The sequence below is a fragment of the Leptidea sinapis genome, chromosome 5 (genome assembly GCF_905404315.1).
Source record: "Leptidea sinapis chromosome 5, ilLepSina1.1, whole genome shotgun sequence".
NCBI lineage: Eukaryota > Metazoa > Arthropoda > Insecta > Lepidoptera > Pieridae > Leptidea > Leptidea sinapis.
In genome coordinates this window covers 3,547,907-3,564,172 of record NC_066269.1, presented here as the reverse complement: position 1 = coordinate 3,564,172, position 16,266 = coordinate 3,547,907, and the positions used below count along the sequence as shown (strand labels likewise).

Here is a 16,266-nt window from a genome sequence, read left to right as displayed (position 1 = left end):
GGGTCACGTCCAACAGACTACGCAGGGCGATCTGTGCATAATTTTGTATTAGCGTATGGTCTGTCCCAATTGGTTGAGTCGCCAACGCGGCTCCCGGGTGTGGACAGCCACACGGCGTCCTTATTGGATCTTCTGCTCTTTGTCAACGCTCCGCTCGAAACGTCCGACCATTGCCTGGTGAAGAGTGTAGTGCCTATACAACGCCCACGTCGCAGACCACCAGCGACCCACAGCAGATTGGGATAGAATGCGTTCCTGTTTTGCATCCTACCCTCGAGGCAAGACGATACGACATGGGTACCTTCAAAAAAAGCGCGTACACCTTCCTTAAAGGCCGGCAACGCTCCTGTGATTCCTCTGGTGTTGCAAGAGATTGTGGGCGGCGGTGATCACTTAACAACAGGTGACCCGTACGCTCGTTTGTCCTTCTATTCTTTAAAAAAATGCTGGTGCATTGATCCATGCTAAAGCTACCATTCTATCCGTGAATGCATAAATATTATTAATTTTTATACGCTGCGAATATGTCTCGACAGCTGAACGCATTAATTTATCTAAAATTAAATTACCGCATAGTTCCAATTTAGCCAATGAAACGGTACGTATAGGAGCTACTCTAGATTTAGAACAAATTAAATTAGTTACGAATTTATTTTCATTTGGAAAATAAATATGAAGATAAGTGACTCCACCATAGGCTTTCTCGGAAGCTTCCGGGAAGCCTAAGACACCAACAACGCACTATGGGTCGTAGAAACTCGAATATCTGTCAAAACGCGGTATTTTAACGGTTTCTACATGTAATTCCGACTCAATTTGGCGCCACAAAGTGACTATTTTTTGTGGTGGCTTTTCATCCCAATCAATGTGTTCATTCCACAACGATTGAATAATTAATATTCTCAGTATAGAGACTGGGGCCACCAATCACATTATGTCCCATATTCGGGCAATAGTGGATAAAATATTACGTTTCATTCAAATTCACGAATATTTACTGTAAACGCAAAAATATCTTCAGACGGTAGCCAACGTAGACCTAATATTTTTAACGAATCGTCAGGGCTGAACTCGACATCAGACAAGACCCGAGCGGAGGATGGTATGCTCTTCATGACTGCAACCGAATTACTTGAAAATTTAGCTAAATCGAACCCGCCAGCATGTAACAACTCAATTAATTGTTGAGATAGCTCGATGCCTTCGTGAGGGTTTCCGCAAGAGGTGGCGAGGTCACCCATAAATAAGTGGCGCTCAGCAACGGGAGCCGCGGCCGGAAAAAGCGAACCTTCGTCGGTTATCAACTGACGAACCGTTCGTATTGCGAGGTAAGGGCTACAACATAAACCGAATACTTGCATCGAGTACCACACGTAATTTTGTGGAACTTTTATCAGGTCGCAAAACAACGTGATGCGGTATGACATAGTGAAAATTAAACGACACATGTAACACGACGAATAATCACATGTTTCAAAAAAGAAGTCAAAAAAATTATGCAAGTACTGCAAGATGACTTAATTAATAATTGTTCGTAGTTATTATTATTTTTTCTTTTGTTATTCTTGTTTAAACCTAATTATTATTTTTTATCAGCCTTTTGCTTGTGGTTTTATTCTTGTTATATTTTTCAAAATTGTCTCTAGCTTAAAGTAACATAAAGTAAAAAGTTTTATTTAAACAAAGAATGCATTATGCATGTCGAGTTAGCCTGTAAGTTGAGTGTACAACATTATAAAATAATTTTTAAAAGTGTCCGTAGACTAAGATAGTTGTATGCACATTGGCTTCCTAATAAATAAATAAATAAATACTATATAAGGGGGAACAGAGAAAAGATAAATACTCAACTTTTGCCGGACGTGCGCTAAAATGTAGGCAATAAATTTCCTCCCTTTCTACCTACTTGGCTTTGCTGTGCAGGTGCCTGCGAAATTGGCAATCGCTCGAGATAATAAAATTCATACTGTCACATAAAGAGTGATATGTTGCGGTTAAAATTCATGTGGTTTGAAGATGGCAACACGAGTGTCATCAATAGCAGTTATGACTCCAGGGATCTTAATTTTTTTATTGAATAAAAGTGTAAATAAAATCACATGAGAAATAAACTGTTTTAATTGCCTATGTAGTACCTATAATATAAACTTGTCTGTTAATTTTGTGTTTTTGTGTGAGTTTGTTGTGTTGTTTAATCGAAAAGATTGTCAATACAGACTGTACATTCAGTTCAATCACTTCTCTCACAGCTCAATTTTTGTAAAACTGGCTCGGAGTGCCTCACTAAAATTTGATATTCGGTTTTTTAAAATTTGATGTTCACTAGTAGGCCCCGAAAACAAATTAAGACCTTAATCACAACTCACGAGCTGAGCATAGCGTGCCGCGGCAGCAGTCGGCGATTGCCAGAACCGAATTGGCCGTTGTTCACTAGTATTATTACTCACTAAAATTTGAAATTCAATTTAGTGAAAAAACGTGCATTGAGTGACAATTTGCACCAACTCAATAACGTTGTTATAATACATGACTACGTATGTAGAATTACGTATTTAATCGTATGTGGGTATATTTCATAGAAAAAGCTTTTTTTATTTTTTGAAGTTACATTTATAAATGTTTTTTTTTCTTTTTTTACGTTACGAAGTTTTCTCTTTAATTTTTAGTGTCAATTTATAATTATAATATATAATTAACTTGAATGAAAACTCCTAAAAAAGCCGTACACAAAAAACAATTATATCATCGAGGTAAACAAAAGTTTTCATAAAAAATGTTCATAAAATGAAAACTACTCGGCCAAACTTTGTAAAATTTTTATTGGACCAAATGGCATCTATTCTGCATCGAACTAAAGAAAAATTATCATTACTTGAATCGTCATTCACCCATTAAATCAGTATTATCATGTGATGCCCCCCTTGTACCTAAGGACATGCATGACAAGTCCCTAACAATTACTGTTAATTATAACTTTGACAAAGTGTTAGACACAAAGCCTAGACAAAAATACTTTTATGAATCAGGTGACTACGACAAAATTAATTCTAGCCTTATGAATATTGATTGGAAGTCTACACCTTGGACACTGCGGTGGACTACTTGTATAATTGTTTATATAGCCTTAGAGATAAACACACCACACAGGACTACCCCCCCATCAAAATTCCCATCCTGGTATAATAAACCTTTAATAAAAATTCTTAAAGAATAAATTATTTTTATTTATTAAATAAATTTTTCAGAAAATACCAAGTCGATGGCAACACCGCTGTTTACGAGACTTTCTCTTTATTAAGAAAAAGAGCCAAAACTATTGAGCGTCAGTGTTATCATATATTGAAAATAAGGAAAACAGTATTAATGAGCGACCAAAATTATTTTGGTCATTCATTAAATCGCATAAAAAGACCACGGCAAGTTACCAGCTGTACTTAATTACGGTACTGTACTAAATCAGTCAGTCACGCGCAACGGTCGTGCGCGGTCATGTATTTTATTAGTTAGTACGTGTGTGACTGTATACGTGCCTACCGAAACATTAGTTAAATTTTATTGTTAAAAAAAAAAAAATGACGAGTCTTTGCAGTAGCTGTAAAGTAATAATAAATGAGTTATTAGCTTACATTCAGTGTAAACGGTGCCTTATGGATGAAGTTGGTCTTATTCAAGTTTGTTTATCGGGTTTCAAGGAATCCGATATCGAAAGTGCAAAGTTAGTTCTCCTTGAGGCTACCAAACAGAGGATAACCAGGAAAAGAGAGGGGGATCAAAAGAAGACGCTGAAAGAGATCGTGAGAATCCTTAAGGAAACAGATCCTGAAGATCTGCCCATCTTTGTGGCGAAGGACTTACACCGACTTCCCCCTGTGACATTTGATCACGTTGATGCCACAGCGTTACTAAAGGATCTGTGGATTTTGAAACAAGACGTGAACACAATTAAAACCAACTACGTGACGTCATCTGATTTGGACGAGTTTAAAACCCAATTTCAATTGAATAATCTAAACGAAAACCAGAAGTTGAGGGTAGACGAAAAATTATCTACGAGGCCGCCGCCGGAGATATCGAAACCGGTCGGAGTTACAACGCCCGCTGCCCCCGCCCCTCCGTCAAGCCGCTACCCCGCCCCGCTGTCACTGCCGCCACCGCCACATCATAGCGCTCGCGAAGGCCGTGTCCGCCAAAACTCCACGGCCGCCGCCTCTGCTACGCTACACAAGGGTGGTAAACAAAAGGATAAAAGGCAAGTTACTCTTATTACTAGTAGCCCCAACTCCGAAAGCCTTACGAGCTTTTTTGACACAGAAGGCGGTTTCAAGACCGTTATTAACAAGAAAAGACACAGGAAAAATAAACCTAAGAACAAGACACTTACTATATCGCAGGGATCTATAAAAAGAGTTGGGACAGCAGTTTTAGCATCGAGCAATATTAAGGTGGCGCCACGACTGTCATACATCTACGCGTCCAGGTTCGATTCCCAAACCACCGACAATAATATTACTGATTTTCTACTAGAAAACAACGTTGAGCCTGTAAGGGTTGAAAAGTTGATTCAATTCAAAAAGTCTGACTTCTCATCGTTCAAAATCACAGTAAATAAGTCGGAAGAAAATACCTTATTGTCAGCTGATATTTGGCCAGTAGGTATAGAGTTCAGGCTATTCCAATTTAGACCTAAACGCTATTACCGCTCGATCGTTTGTTCCGCTAATCAGCCCTCTACACTGATAGGCGTTGAGAATACAGCCGTAAACAAAAATGACTAGTGTAAAAATGATCTCATTCAATTGCCGATCGGTCAAACGTTCCTGCCAGCATATTCGTGATCTATGTAGTGAATATCAGGTTATCGCGATACAGGAGCACTGGCTCCTACCTGATGATCTTGACTTCCTGAATACTATTGATGAGAAGTTTGGAGCGTATGGTGTGTCCGCGGTAGATACGACGAGTGGTGTTCTCAAGGGTCGACCCTACGGAGGCGTCGCCATACTATGGAGAAACGATATTTTCCCTACAGTCAACCATATCGACTGTGGTAACCCACGTGTGGCAGCAGTCCGCTTAGAACTCGCGCGTCGCAGTATCATAGTGGTCTCAGTGTACATGCCCACAGAGGCCGCGGACAACCTACCTATGTTTACCGAATGCTTAGGAGTAATTAGTGCAGTGATCGCGTCACATGATGACGTAGAAAGTGTCATATGTCTCGGGGATTTTAATGGTGATGTGTCACATAAAAATAGCTTATTTGGTCGTGAATTAGTTGCCTATTGCGAGGAGGAAGACTGGACTTGTGCGGATGTGAGTACACTAGGTGTTACGTCAGGTACATACACGTACCTCAGCGACGCGCATGGCACGACTAGCTGGATCGACCATGTCGTAGTAACGAATGCTGCCCTGCGCGCGCTCAGGGGCGTGCGTGTACTCAATAATGTATATTGGTCGGATCATTTTCCTTTAGCTGTTGAATTCGATTTTGAAGTAATTGTACCAAAAAGTGTTATTTTAAATAAAACACTTGTTAATAAAATTCAATGGGGATATAGGACCTCAGACCAGCAGTGTAATTATACCGAATTATGTAGTCAATATCTAGATAACTATAAATATAATAACTTACCGTGTTGTGGTACTTGTTGTAACATGCGTGATCACCACCAGTATATAGATTCGTTATATGCTAGCATGATTGAATGTATGACTAGGGCTGCCACTGACACCTACACAGGAGGAACAAAAACCAGGAAAAAGACAGTGGTGGGCTGGAATCAACATGTGAGGGAGTCCCATGCCAGGGCCAGACAGTCATTTCTGATTTGGAATCGGCATGGACGTCCTTCTCATGGAGATATTTATGAAGAAATGGCTAATTCTAGAAAATCATTTAAGCAAAAATTAAAATGGTGCCAATCCAATCAGGACAAAATTAAAATGGACATAATTGCAACCTTTAGACGAAATAATGACTTTGGAAAATTTTGGAAGGAAACGAATAAATTAAAGCCTAAATGTAGTACTCCTGTGTCGGTGGGTGGTTTACACCACCATAAAGATATAGCAAACTTATTTGTAAATACATTCCGTGTAGACTGCCCCTTAATCGGCGCATGCCCTACCGCTGAGTCACACCCCGGTGGCGACGCGGGCGCGGGCGACTCGTGCACGCTACACGTGTCAGTTGACGAGGTGGCGCGGTGCGTGAGTGACATGCAGCGTGGCAAGTCCCCGGGCCACGACCACCTCAGTGTGGAGCATGTGCTATACGGTGGCCCGAGGCTCTTTGAGATAATGGCTACATTATACAATTCATGTATCGATCATAGCTATCTCCCTGTAAATATGATGAAAACGAATGTAATACCGATCGTTAAAAACAGAGCTGGTGACGTCTCCGACCCTAAAAACTACCGCCCTATTTCTCTCACAACAATATTTTCAAAAATTTTTGAGAGATTGTTAATATCCCACTTAAATTGCAATATCAAATTACACTGCGGTCAGTTTGGTTTTCGTAGCGGTTTATCAACAGACTTAGCCATTTTTGCCTTAAAAAGTACTGTTAACTATTATCTCACTAGGGAAACATCCGTATATGGATGTTTCCTGGATCTGAGCAAAGCATTCGATACTATTAATTACAATATTTTGTGGAATAAACTGCGAGCTACCAAAGTACCTAGCAGGATAGTGGACTTGTTACAGTTTTGGTATACAAACCAAATTAACCAAGTAAAATGGCAAAATGATTTTTCCGATACCTATCGGTTAAATTGCGGCGTTAGGCAGGGTGGTCTGACGTCACCGATTCTATTTAACATCTATGTAAATGAACTGATCGGGGAACTGAGCAGTGCTAGGGCAGGCTGCCAGATTGGAGGCGTCAGCGTTAACAATCTGAGCTACGCTGATGACATGGCTCTGCTCAGTCCGTCGGTCTGCGGCTTGCGTAGCCTTATTGTCATTTGTGAAAAATATGCGGAAAAACATGGATTATTGTATAATGTGTCTAAAACTAAAGTTATGATATTTAAATTCAAAAAAGGTCCAGAAAATGTACTGCCTATAAAACTATGTGGCTCAGAACTGCAATATGTGACTAAATTTAAATATCTAGGACATGTACTAAGTGAGACGATGAAAGATAATGAGGACCTAGAGAGACAGAGAAGGTCACTGGCAGCAAAAAGCAATATGCTGGCTAGGCGTTTCGCCCGCTGTTCCCGACAAGTAAAGGTCACCCTGTTCAAAGCCTACTGCCAGGCACTCTACACCTCTCAGCTCTGGTACAATTACACCAAAGCCACCTTTGACGCTCTCAGAGTGCAATATAACAATGCGTTTCGGTCTCTGCTGGGGTTGCCATGGAGGTGTAGCGCGTCGGGTATGTTTGCGATGCACAGGGTTGACGATTTTTATGCTGTAATGCGTAGGGCTAGAGCGGGATTTCTGACGAGATTATATAATAATCGTAAAAATTGTATATTGAAAACGGTAAAACATTACCACCGAAACATACCAAAATTTTTTCTTATATAATAATGTTATTTTTAATATTTTTAATTTTCCATTTGTAATTTATACTTTTTAATTCTAATTTATATAAAACTTCTTTTACTAATTAATGTTATCTAATTAAGTAATGTTGTATACCTTTTTTAATGCAAAATTGGCTATGGATGATATAATCTGTCCGAAATAAAATATTTTTATTTATTTTTTTATTTATTTATTACTTTGGGAAATCAGCTGATAGTGGAGAAACCGTATGTAACCTCTTTGCTGAGTATTTTCAATCTATTTTCGTTCAACTCCCGATGCTTTCAGAACTCACAGTCTTTGTGCGATGTAGAAATAGACCCTGAGAAAATATATAGACTTCTCACATCTCTTGACTTGTCGAAAGGAGCTGGACCTAATGTACTACCACCAATGTTTAAGTACCACCAATGGTAAAGCAATGTATGTAAGAATAATGCATTTTCTAAATAAACATAACATTTTGTTGATCATCATATCTTAATATATAAATGTGAAAAATATGGTATAAGAGGCCCTGCTCTAAAATGGATTGAAAGTTAGTAAGCCGATAGACAACAAATTGTAGAAATAAATAACATAAATGAGAAACTGGAGATGACTACATACAAGTCACCCTATTTAATTAGTAAATTTGGAGTTCCTCAAGGAAGTCTTATGGGACCCTTACTGTTTTTAATTTATTTGAATGATTTACCCGATGTGGTTGACTATAACTGTGTATTATTTGCAGATGACATATCCATAATTATTCCTGACGATCATAAAGCGATAAATAATTATAATATGACTATAAATAAAAATTTAGAAACTATATTGACATGGTTTAATGAGAATAATTTATTCGCTAATATGACAAAAACTAAATATATACAATTTTCTAATTATAAAACAATACATAAATCTCTAAATATAACACACAGTGACCAAACGATTAAAGAAACAAACACAACAAAATTTTTAGGCCTTATATTAGATTGCAATTGTAACTGGAAAGCTCAATGTGATACAGTGGCAGGCAAAATAAATAAGTTCGTTTTCGCTTTAAGAAGGCTCAGACAAACTGTATCCTTTAATGCTGCACTTACTGCATACCACGGTTATATTGCGTCAGTTTTACGGTACGGGTTAATACTATGGGGAAACTCCACTAATATTTCAAATGTTTTTCTGGCACAAAAAAAATGTATAAGAGCTTTATGCAATGTCAGTCCTCTATAATCATGTAGACCATTATTAAAAAGCACCGTCTGTTAACGCTTACTGGCCTATATATATTAGAAATTTGTATGTTCATTAAAAAACATGGTGAACTTTTTAAACCAGCAAAGGACTATTCCATATTAGGATTAAGAGATCCAACTCGCCTTCTGATGCCATACTGTAGAACAGCGCTTCATCAAAATAATGCAAATGTTATGTGTAGTAGGGTATTTAACCACCTTCCAAAGAATATTAGAGAGATGCCTAAAATATTAATGCATAAAAAATTAAAATTATGGCTAATAGATAAATGCTTTTATAGTTTAAAAGAATTCTTTAGCCAAAAATAATAGTATTCAAATGTAATTTTTGAGAGGTACCTACAAACTAATGTTTATTTTATATTATATCATTGAATTAAAGCTATGTAATGTGTATTAAGAACGTATAAGTATAAATTAAATATGATATTCCAATATTGACAATCAAATATTTGTATGCACCAATTAATTGTTAACAACTATGTTACCACGATTCATACAAATAAATCATTTCATTTCATTATTAAGTTTACAAAAAATTTAATCACACCTCTAACTAATCTATATAGAAGATCAATTGAAGAAGGTATAGTCCCTAAAACTTGGAAATCTGCATTAGTTACTCCAGTTCACAAAAATGGTGCTAAGAATGATGTAAAAAATTTTAGGCCGATTTCTAAATTGTGTATCTTTGCCAAGATTTTGGAACGCATAGTTCATTCCCAAACCTACTCAGCATTATCGAACGTATTTATACACCAGCAACATGGATTCATAGAAAATCGATCCACAACGACTAACTTGTTGTCATTTACTGAATACACATCCTCAGGAATGGATGGGGGGGTCAAGTAGATACCATATTTACTGACTACAGTAAGGCATTCGACCGTATCGACCACTCCCTACTCTTCAAGAAACTATACTCAGCAGGTATCCACGGGGCTGTGGCGGTAAATGGTTTCCTAATAAATACATATCGAAGTGGTTCACATTCTGGCGTTCCACAGGGATCTCTCCTTGGCCCACTCGTTTTTAACATATTTGTAAACGACATACACACCTGTTTTAAGAACTCAAATTTTTTGATGTATGCTGATGATGTAAAAAAATAGCGTCCCCTGTTAACAAACACTCGCTGTTATGATATATGGGCAAATTGGTAATTCGTTCAACTGCTATATTTTCGACACTGATAATTGAAATTGTCGGGTGACCATGATAAAAAACAGGTTGGACCAAGTAGACTTTATTTCAATATTCGCATACCATGAAGGCTTAAAATAACAGTATAATACATATCAAAGTGGCTCAAAAAGGTATATTATAATAAGAAAATCAAACCAAAACAATTCTATAAAATTAATAAATATATATACACATAGGTACACATATTATTAGAAAAATCAGATCTTTAGTCTTGCATATTTATCATACCTTCAAAACATAATTATATTTAAAAAAAGGGGACAAATATTATATACTGTTAATTTATACATTTGAGAGGTTAGATCAGTTGAGAAATATAATGGAAAAATATTTTTTTCACTTCTCATGCTCTGAAATTGCTTATTTGTGCACGTTATAGGCTGATCAACTTTTGTGCACAAATGCATTAACGTATCTACTAAATGTATCTATATTAAGGCAAAGACAATGAGCCATACAGCCAAACACAATAAAAATTTCAGAGATAGAATTTGTTATTTTATAATATTTACTTTAATTTATTTGCTTATTATGTGTTTTTAGACATAAAAGATATTAAAATTTAAAGTAAAATACGGTAGGTTATATTTTAATTAATTAAAAATATACATATATTACAAAATTTATTTAATAGTAGGCTGTATACGTGTGGAGCCCATGCCTAATAGCAATGTCGTAAGATTAAAAAAAAGCGGCGGGAAAGAGGTCTTGTTTTTTCATGCGTTTATTAATTTCTTCTAATTTGCTAAAATTGTTAAAAATGTCCAGTGAAGAAGAGGATTTAGCACTCTCTCCTACTACGATTATGGAAATTAATGCACAGAGAGTTCTGCAACAGATAATACCGCCTAAGTCTCGGGAAAAATATCTCAAAGTTCACAATATTTTTGCAAATGTCGTCAGAGCCCTCTTCTCACAATATGTCACTTTACAAATTCTGAAAAATACCGTTAATATGCCGGGAAAAACAATTTCCTTCAGTATTCAAAACTGCACAAATTTTTCTTTGAATATTAATTTAAGAAATGTTATGTTATACTATTGTTTTATTTCCTCGCAATCGAAATGAAAAGCAGAGTTTATAACTCGTCCACAAAACCATTTTATCCTCGACATTACTATCAGCCCTCGCCTTCGGCTCGGGCTGCTAAAAGTCTCGGGTAATAAGTGGTTCGTTTTGTGCACTCGTTGTAAAATCTACTATTATTTCTTTGATAAACGCGAGTGTTACAACAAATAAAACACATTAAGAGGATTAAAACGCGTGCAATTGTAACTGTGTTTTTACATTCGATTTTTTACGTAAAAGTTATATTTTTATTATTAGTTAACCCCACGTTTCAAGACTTTCCAGATCTCGTTTTCAGGGGGGCTTACAAACACAGGTACACAAGCGTTTTAATCCTTTAAAAGTTATTTTATTTGTGGGCGGTTAGTAAATTAGTACGATAGTAAAACATCACAGTTACAAGAGTCAAGTGGCCGGTTATTTCATCCTACAATTTTAGAATTAAAAAGTACCAAAGTATTCTAATACATAAATGCCTAGTAAAAATGAGGAGCGGAAACACCCGAACCCAAGCCGATTAAAAAGACAGGTGAATAATTGTCGTTAGACGGATCGGAGCTCAGCCGTGGCTGGCGAAAGCGACCAATTATAGGGTTTGGCCGCTGTGTCGACCTCTCGTAGTCGTAGCGTGCCGCGGCAGCGTCGGCCGGCGAGTGCCAGAACCGAATCGGCTCTTGTTCACTAGTAGGTTCCAAAAAAAATTGTGTATGTTACGTAATGGTTTAATATTCAAAATACTAAGGAGCTATTACCAAGCATGGCTGACTGTTTACGATTTGTCAATCAAAATAGGTTGCAGTAACAATAGATTTTGTTCTTAGAGCCTGTGAACCCCATAACCTCGTTATTTTATAAAAGAAACAAAGTGTCAGCTCATGCGGTTAAAAAGGTTGTGTTACAGTGGTTTGGGATAATGGGAGATAAATGGTACTAAAGGTGTGTATAATATCGATCTAAATTCATCAAATAATACAGTGTGATTATCTGGTCTTACCTTTAGAATATTAAAAATAATATCATTAAATAATGCCAGACAGCCATAATGCTCAGTAAGTTTGGTTGTAAAGAGTGGTGATAATTAAACAAAATCAAACATGTCTTAAACAAATTTCATGAAACATTTTAATATTTAACTTACATTTAAGACACTTCAAAGTTTAATAGTCCACACACAGTTGTATTTCACATATAACACACTTAAATATCCGTGATTCATTGATAATAAAGCTCCAAATTCATTCCATCATGAATTTCATCTGGTACAGGGTTAAGAAAAAAATTTACAATGAATATGAAAGTGGAAGACATTTTGGACAAAAATAAAATAAAAATATTAAGTAAGCAATTGACAAAATTCAAATCCAAAAATAAAGTATAAGAGGGTAAGAGGATATTTTTGTATTATATTTCATTTTATTGTTCTCAGCCTTGACTTGACTGAAAAATTTCATATTTGTAAGATAAGTGGAGTCATGTTAGGGTACCCCTTAGTAAAGAAGTAGGATTAGAGGTGTTCTCATGACCTGCATATTAAAATCGTGTTATAACAATACACAACTTATAAAACTTATTTTTTTTTTTGCTATAATATATTAGGTCACTATGTAGAACGACCCGTTTTGAATTGTGGCAGAATGTATATATCATGCACTGTTAAACATTATCCTATAAATTATTGCTTCTAATTTTTGTAATTGGTATTTACTTAGTTATAAAATGTAAACTTTCCTTCATACTTTTTACAGGCTTCAGACTGTCTGACTGAAAAAGTGCAAACATAATTTATAGATTTTTATGCAATATATATTAGTTTACTCTAATTATCTTAAATTCATTTATACTAAACTATTAAAAGAAAAACTTTCATTTACATAAAATCAATTCAAAATAACTTCAAATGGGATGAAGTTTGTCTACTTTCCAAATTTTTAAAATTATTTTTAGATTGAAAATTATATAAAAAGATTGCATATGGTAAATAAAGTTAGAAAACACAAAAAAGGTTCAAAGAACACTAACAAGAGCTATTATGTTACAGACACGCAGACACAAAATATCAAACATATAACACCTCTCTATTAGATCAGAGGTTAAAAAAATATTTGTATTACTCTTACTACTTCAAATTTGGTAGTTTAAAATGTGGTACTACTGTAAAGTCTTTTGCCATAAGCTCAAACTTTAAATATACTGCATTTTAATTACCTACTAACTATTAAGTGTTTACTTCAACCACTGAATTAAAAATCTGTCTTGTTGGTACGAAACGAATGTACAGTCAGTTGCTTGAAATTTATAAACTTCTTAGCTTACACAATCGGCGTACTCTTTTGGGTGCAATGACATTGTACAATATTTGTCACAATATATAATATGATGGCATAAAACTAAACAATAAACTTAATTACGCAGTTCCACGCATAGCATATAGGCGCACGCAGCGGCTATTTCACTACCACACACACGCTGGCGGTCGCACCCCACTACACAGATTGGTCGACACACATGACAGACTTTTTAATGACCTTGACATTTTCTTTTCAACAAAACCAACCAACAACAAAAAGTAAATCATATTTTAACTGAACAGGATTAATATATTAGTTTTTTTTTATATATATATAAAATCTCATTAGGTAACTCTTTTGTTTAAATATAAAGTAAATTTTGTAAATAACTTAGTTTTAAGACATCAGAATTTTATATTTCTTTCCTCTTTATGTTTGTACATATTACTTTAATTAATGTTAAACTTTGTTATTCATCATGTAAGATACTAGTAACTATAAAATTAACCTTTGGATAATGGTGTGGGTTCTCACTAAAATTAATTTAATATCTACTTTACTTTGAAATTGTAAAATGTATTGTTTGAACTGTTTGTTGTGCCTAAGAAATAAAATAAAATAAATAAAGCAATGTTTTACTTGCTGATTCAGTCGTCCCATTGGTTAACTGAGGAATTAATTATGAGGATAAGTACTATGTTCAACTATGTCTTAAAATATGTCCAATGCAAAGTTTGATCAGTTCCAAAATTATAAACTTCCAAGAAAAATTAAGTACTTTTGCTCTTTTTTTAAAGTTGTTTAAGTGTAGCCCTGGGCTAAGCAAGAATGTATTAATTTATTATCAAGTAACTTACACTAGCTATTTGCTAAACATCTTAAAAAGGATACAATCTGAAAGCTTAATGTGGTCCTTGAACACTGTATACCATTTCTTTAAAACAATTTTATCATAACGGGTGCCAGTTTGTGCAGCAATTAATTTCTTCAAATCACCTACTGTGTCATCAGGATTACATTTTACCCGAACTTTCTTGCCTAGACGATCATTGCATGTTATTTCGAGCATTTTATTGTGTAAAGGTAAGGGAACTAGGAAACGTAAGATTTATGTGAGTGAATAGATATAAAGATGATATTCAAGTAAAAATATCGAAAATCAAGTAACAGTAATTGATATGTAATCTGTACGTAAATTTCATTCAAATTGCACAATCTGACAAAGCCATTATGATTTACGAATACGAGTTAAAATTTGACATTTGGATTTGACAAGAAGCCGTCTGCCGTGGTCGTTGAGGAGATATATGAAATCCTTCGATTATAAAAATGTCTTGAGATACCTCGATTATAAAAATTAGTAGTTATTGATATAGTCTGTAATTGTGTCCGCGAGTCAAACGCAGATCAAAGCAAGTGAAACACGATGGTTGGACGGGTGAACTTGGGCCGCATCGGTCGAGTAGACTGTTGTTGCAGTAGCGTGCAGCTACAGCTGTACATGACCATACATGACGCGGGAAGGAAGAGGCGCCACGCTAATTACGTTACGCTCGCACAAATATCGTTGCAGCAGTTTACTTACTACCTACTATTATAATATCATAATAACAGAATAATGATGCATCTGACTTTTTTATATTAAACACAAAAACTGCAACAAACTTGTATATTATTATTTATTATACTTAATGAATATTTTGTTGGATTGAGATACACACCTAAATTATTTAACAAGTACAAATTATCTTTTTTATTAAAAATACCATACAGGTAATCATTTTTAAATTACTAAAAAAGAGTGTGTGTACTTATGTACACGTGTTAGAAGTTATACTTCTTTGGCGTATTTAATAATAAATCAAATTTTAACAAAAAGTTAAGATCAAAGATAGTATAAACACTCAGCATTTAAGGTTAATATAAACAAGCATAGATTTTTTTTTATTAATACATAAAATTTGTTAATATACCAGAAATAAAACAAAACGAAAAAAATATATTTTTTAGATGATAATGAATAATTTTTAATTAACGATGTAAATAAATTATAGATACCGAGAATTAACCTCAAATCTATAAATGCACTCAAAAGACTTTATTCAAATCAGTTTTATCACTAATATTCAGTATATTGCTCGAGCGATTGCCAATTTCATGGCCATCTGGAGGGCAAAGCCAACGTGCCTTCAAAGAAACTGGGCGTCATTAGTAGAGCACGGCAATACTTCAAGCCGGCCCACATTCTAGCGCTGTACAAAGCGCAGGTCGCACCCCAGTAACAACTCGATCCATTTGACAGCGTGCAACGCAGTGCTCGAATTGTCGGGAACCCAGTGCTCTGTGAACGGCTCGATCACTTCGCGTTGCGTAGAGACGTCGCTTCATTGTGTGTCTTCTACCGCATTTATCACGGGGAGTGTTCCGAAGAGCTGTTTAACCTGATTCCTGCCGCCGAATTCCACCTTCGCACGACACGCCACAAGTTAGGATACATAGACTGCACTAAAAGTATCGGGAATGGAATATTTCCACTGTTCCTGTCATATTAAAATCTTTTTAATTGAAAACTCCTTGGTTTTAAAAATCTAATACCATTTATTTATTTAAAAAAAGATTCTCGGTCTTGTCACAAGGTCTTTTAAAACTTGCTTAGTCGTTGAGAAAATGGAATTGACTCGAGAAAATTCTAGAGCGATGATTTATTATGACTTTCGAAGTGGTTTAACACAAAAACAGTGTGTTGACCGGATGATTTCTGCATTTGGTGATGAAGCTCCATCCAAAACCACAATTTATCGCTGGTTTGCTGTATTTCAACGTGGACGTGTCAAGCTCAGTGATGATCCCCAAAGAAAACGTTGATGCTGTGCGTAAGCTGATTGAGGAAGATCGACATGTGACA

At 35.6% G+C, this 16,266-nt stretch overlaps 1 protein-coding gene across 2 annotated transcripts; it reads right to left on the bottom strand.

Moving 5' to 3' along the window:
* Positions 1-10,141: 10,141 nt before the first annotated feature.
* On the bottom strand, positions 10,142-14,608 carry LOC126964479 (ubiquitin-like protein 5). Of its 2 annotated transcripts, XR_007729385.1 has the most exons (3): positions 14,253-14,608; positions 12,212-12,329; positions 10,142-11,754 (listed from the first exon to the last, which is right to left on the bottom strand). XR_007729385.1 is itself a non-coding variant. In XM_050807608.1 (2 exons), exons 1-2 carry the CDS (start codon positions 14,428-14,430, stop codon positions 12,286-12,288), a joined length of 222 nt encoding a protein of 73 aa, XP_050663565.1. In that variant the 5' UTR covers positions 14,431-14,608; the 3' UTR covers positions 12,173-12,285. The 2 variants fall into 2 exon arrangements, 1 of the variants encoding a protein (XP_050663565.1); XM_050807608.1 differs by lacking the exon at positions 10,142-11,754 and having other exon boundaries at positions 12,173-12,329.
* Positions 14,609-16,266: the final 1,658 nt, after the last annotated feature.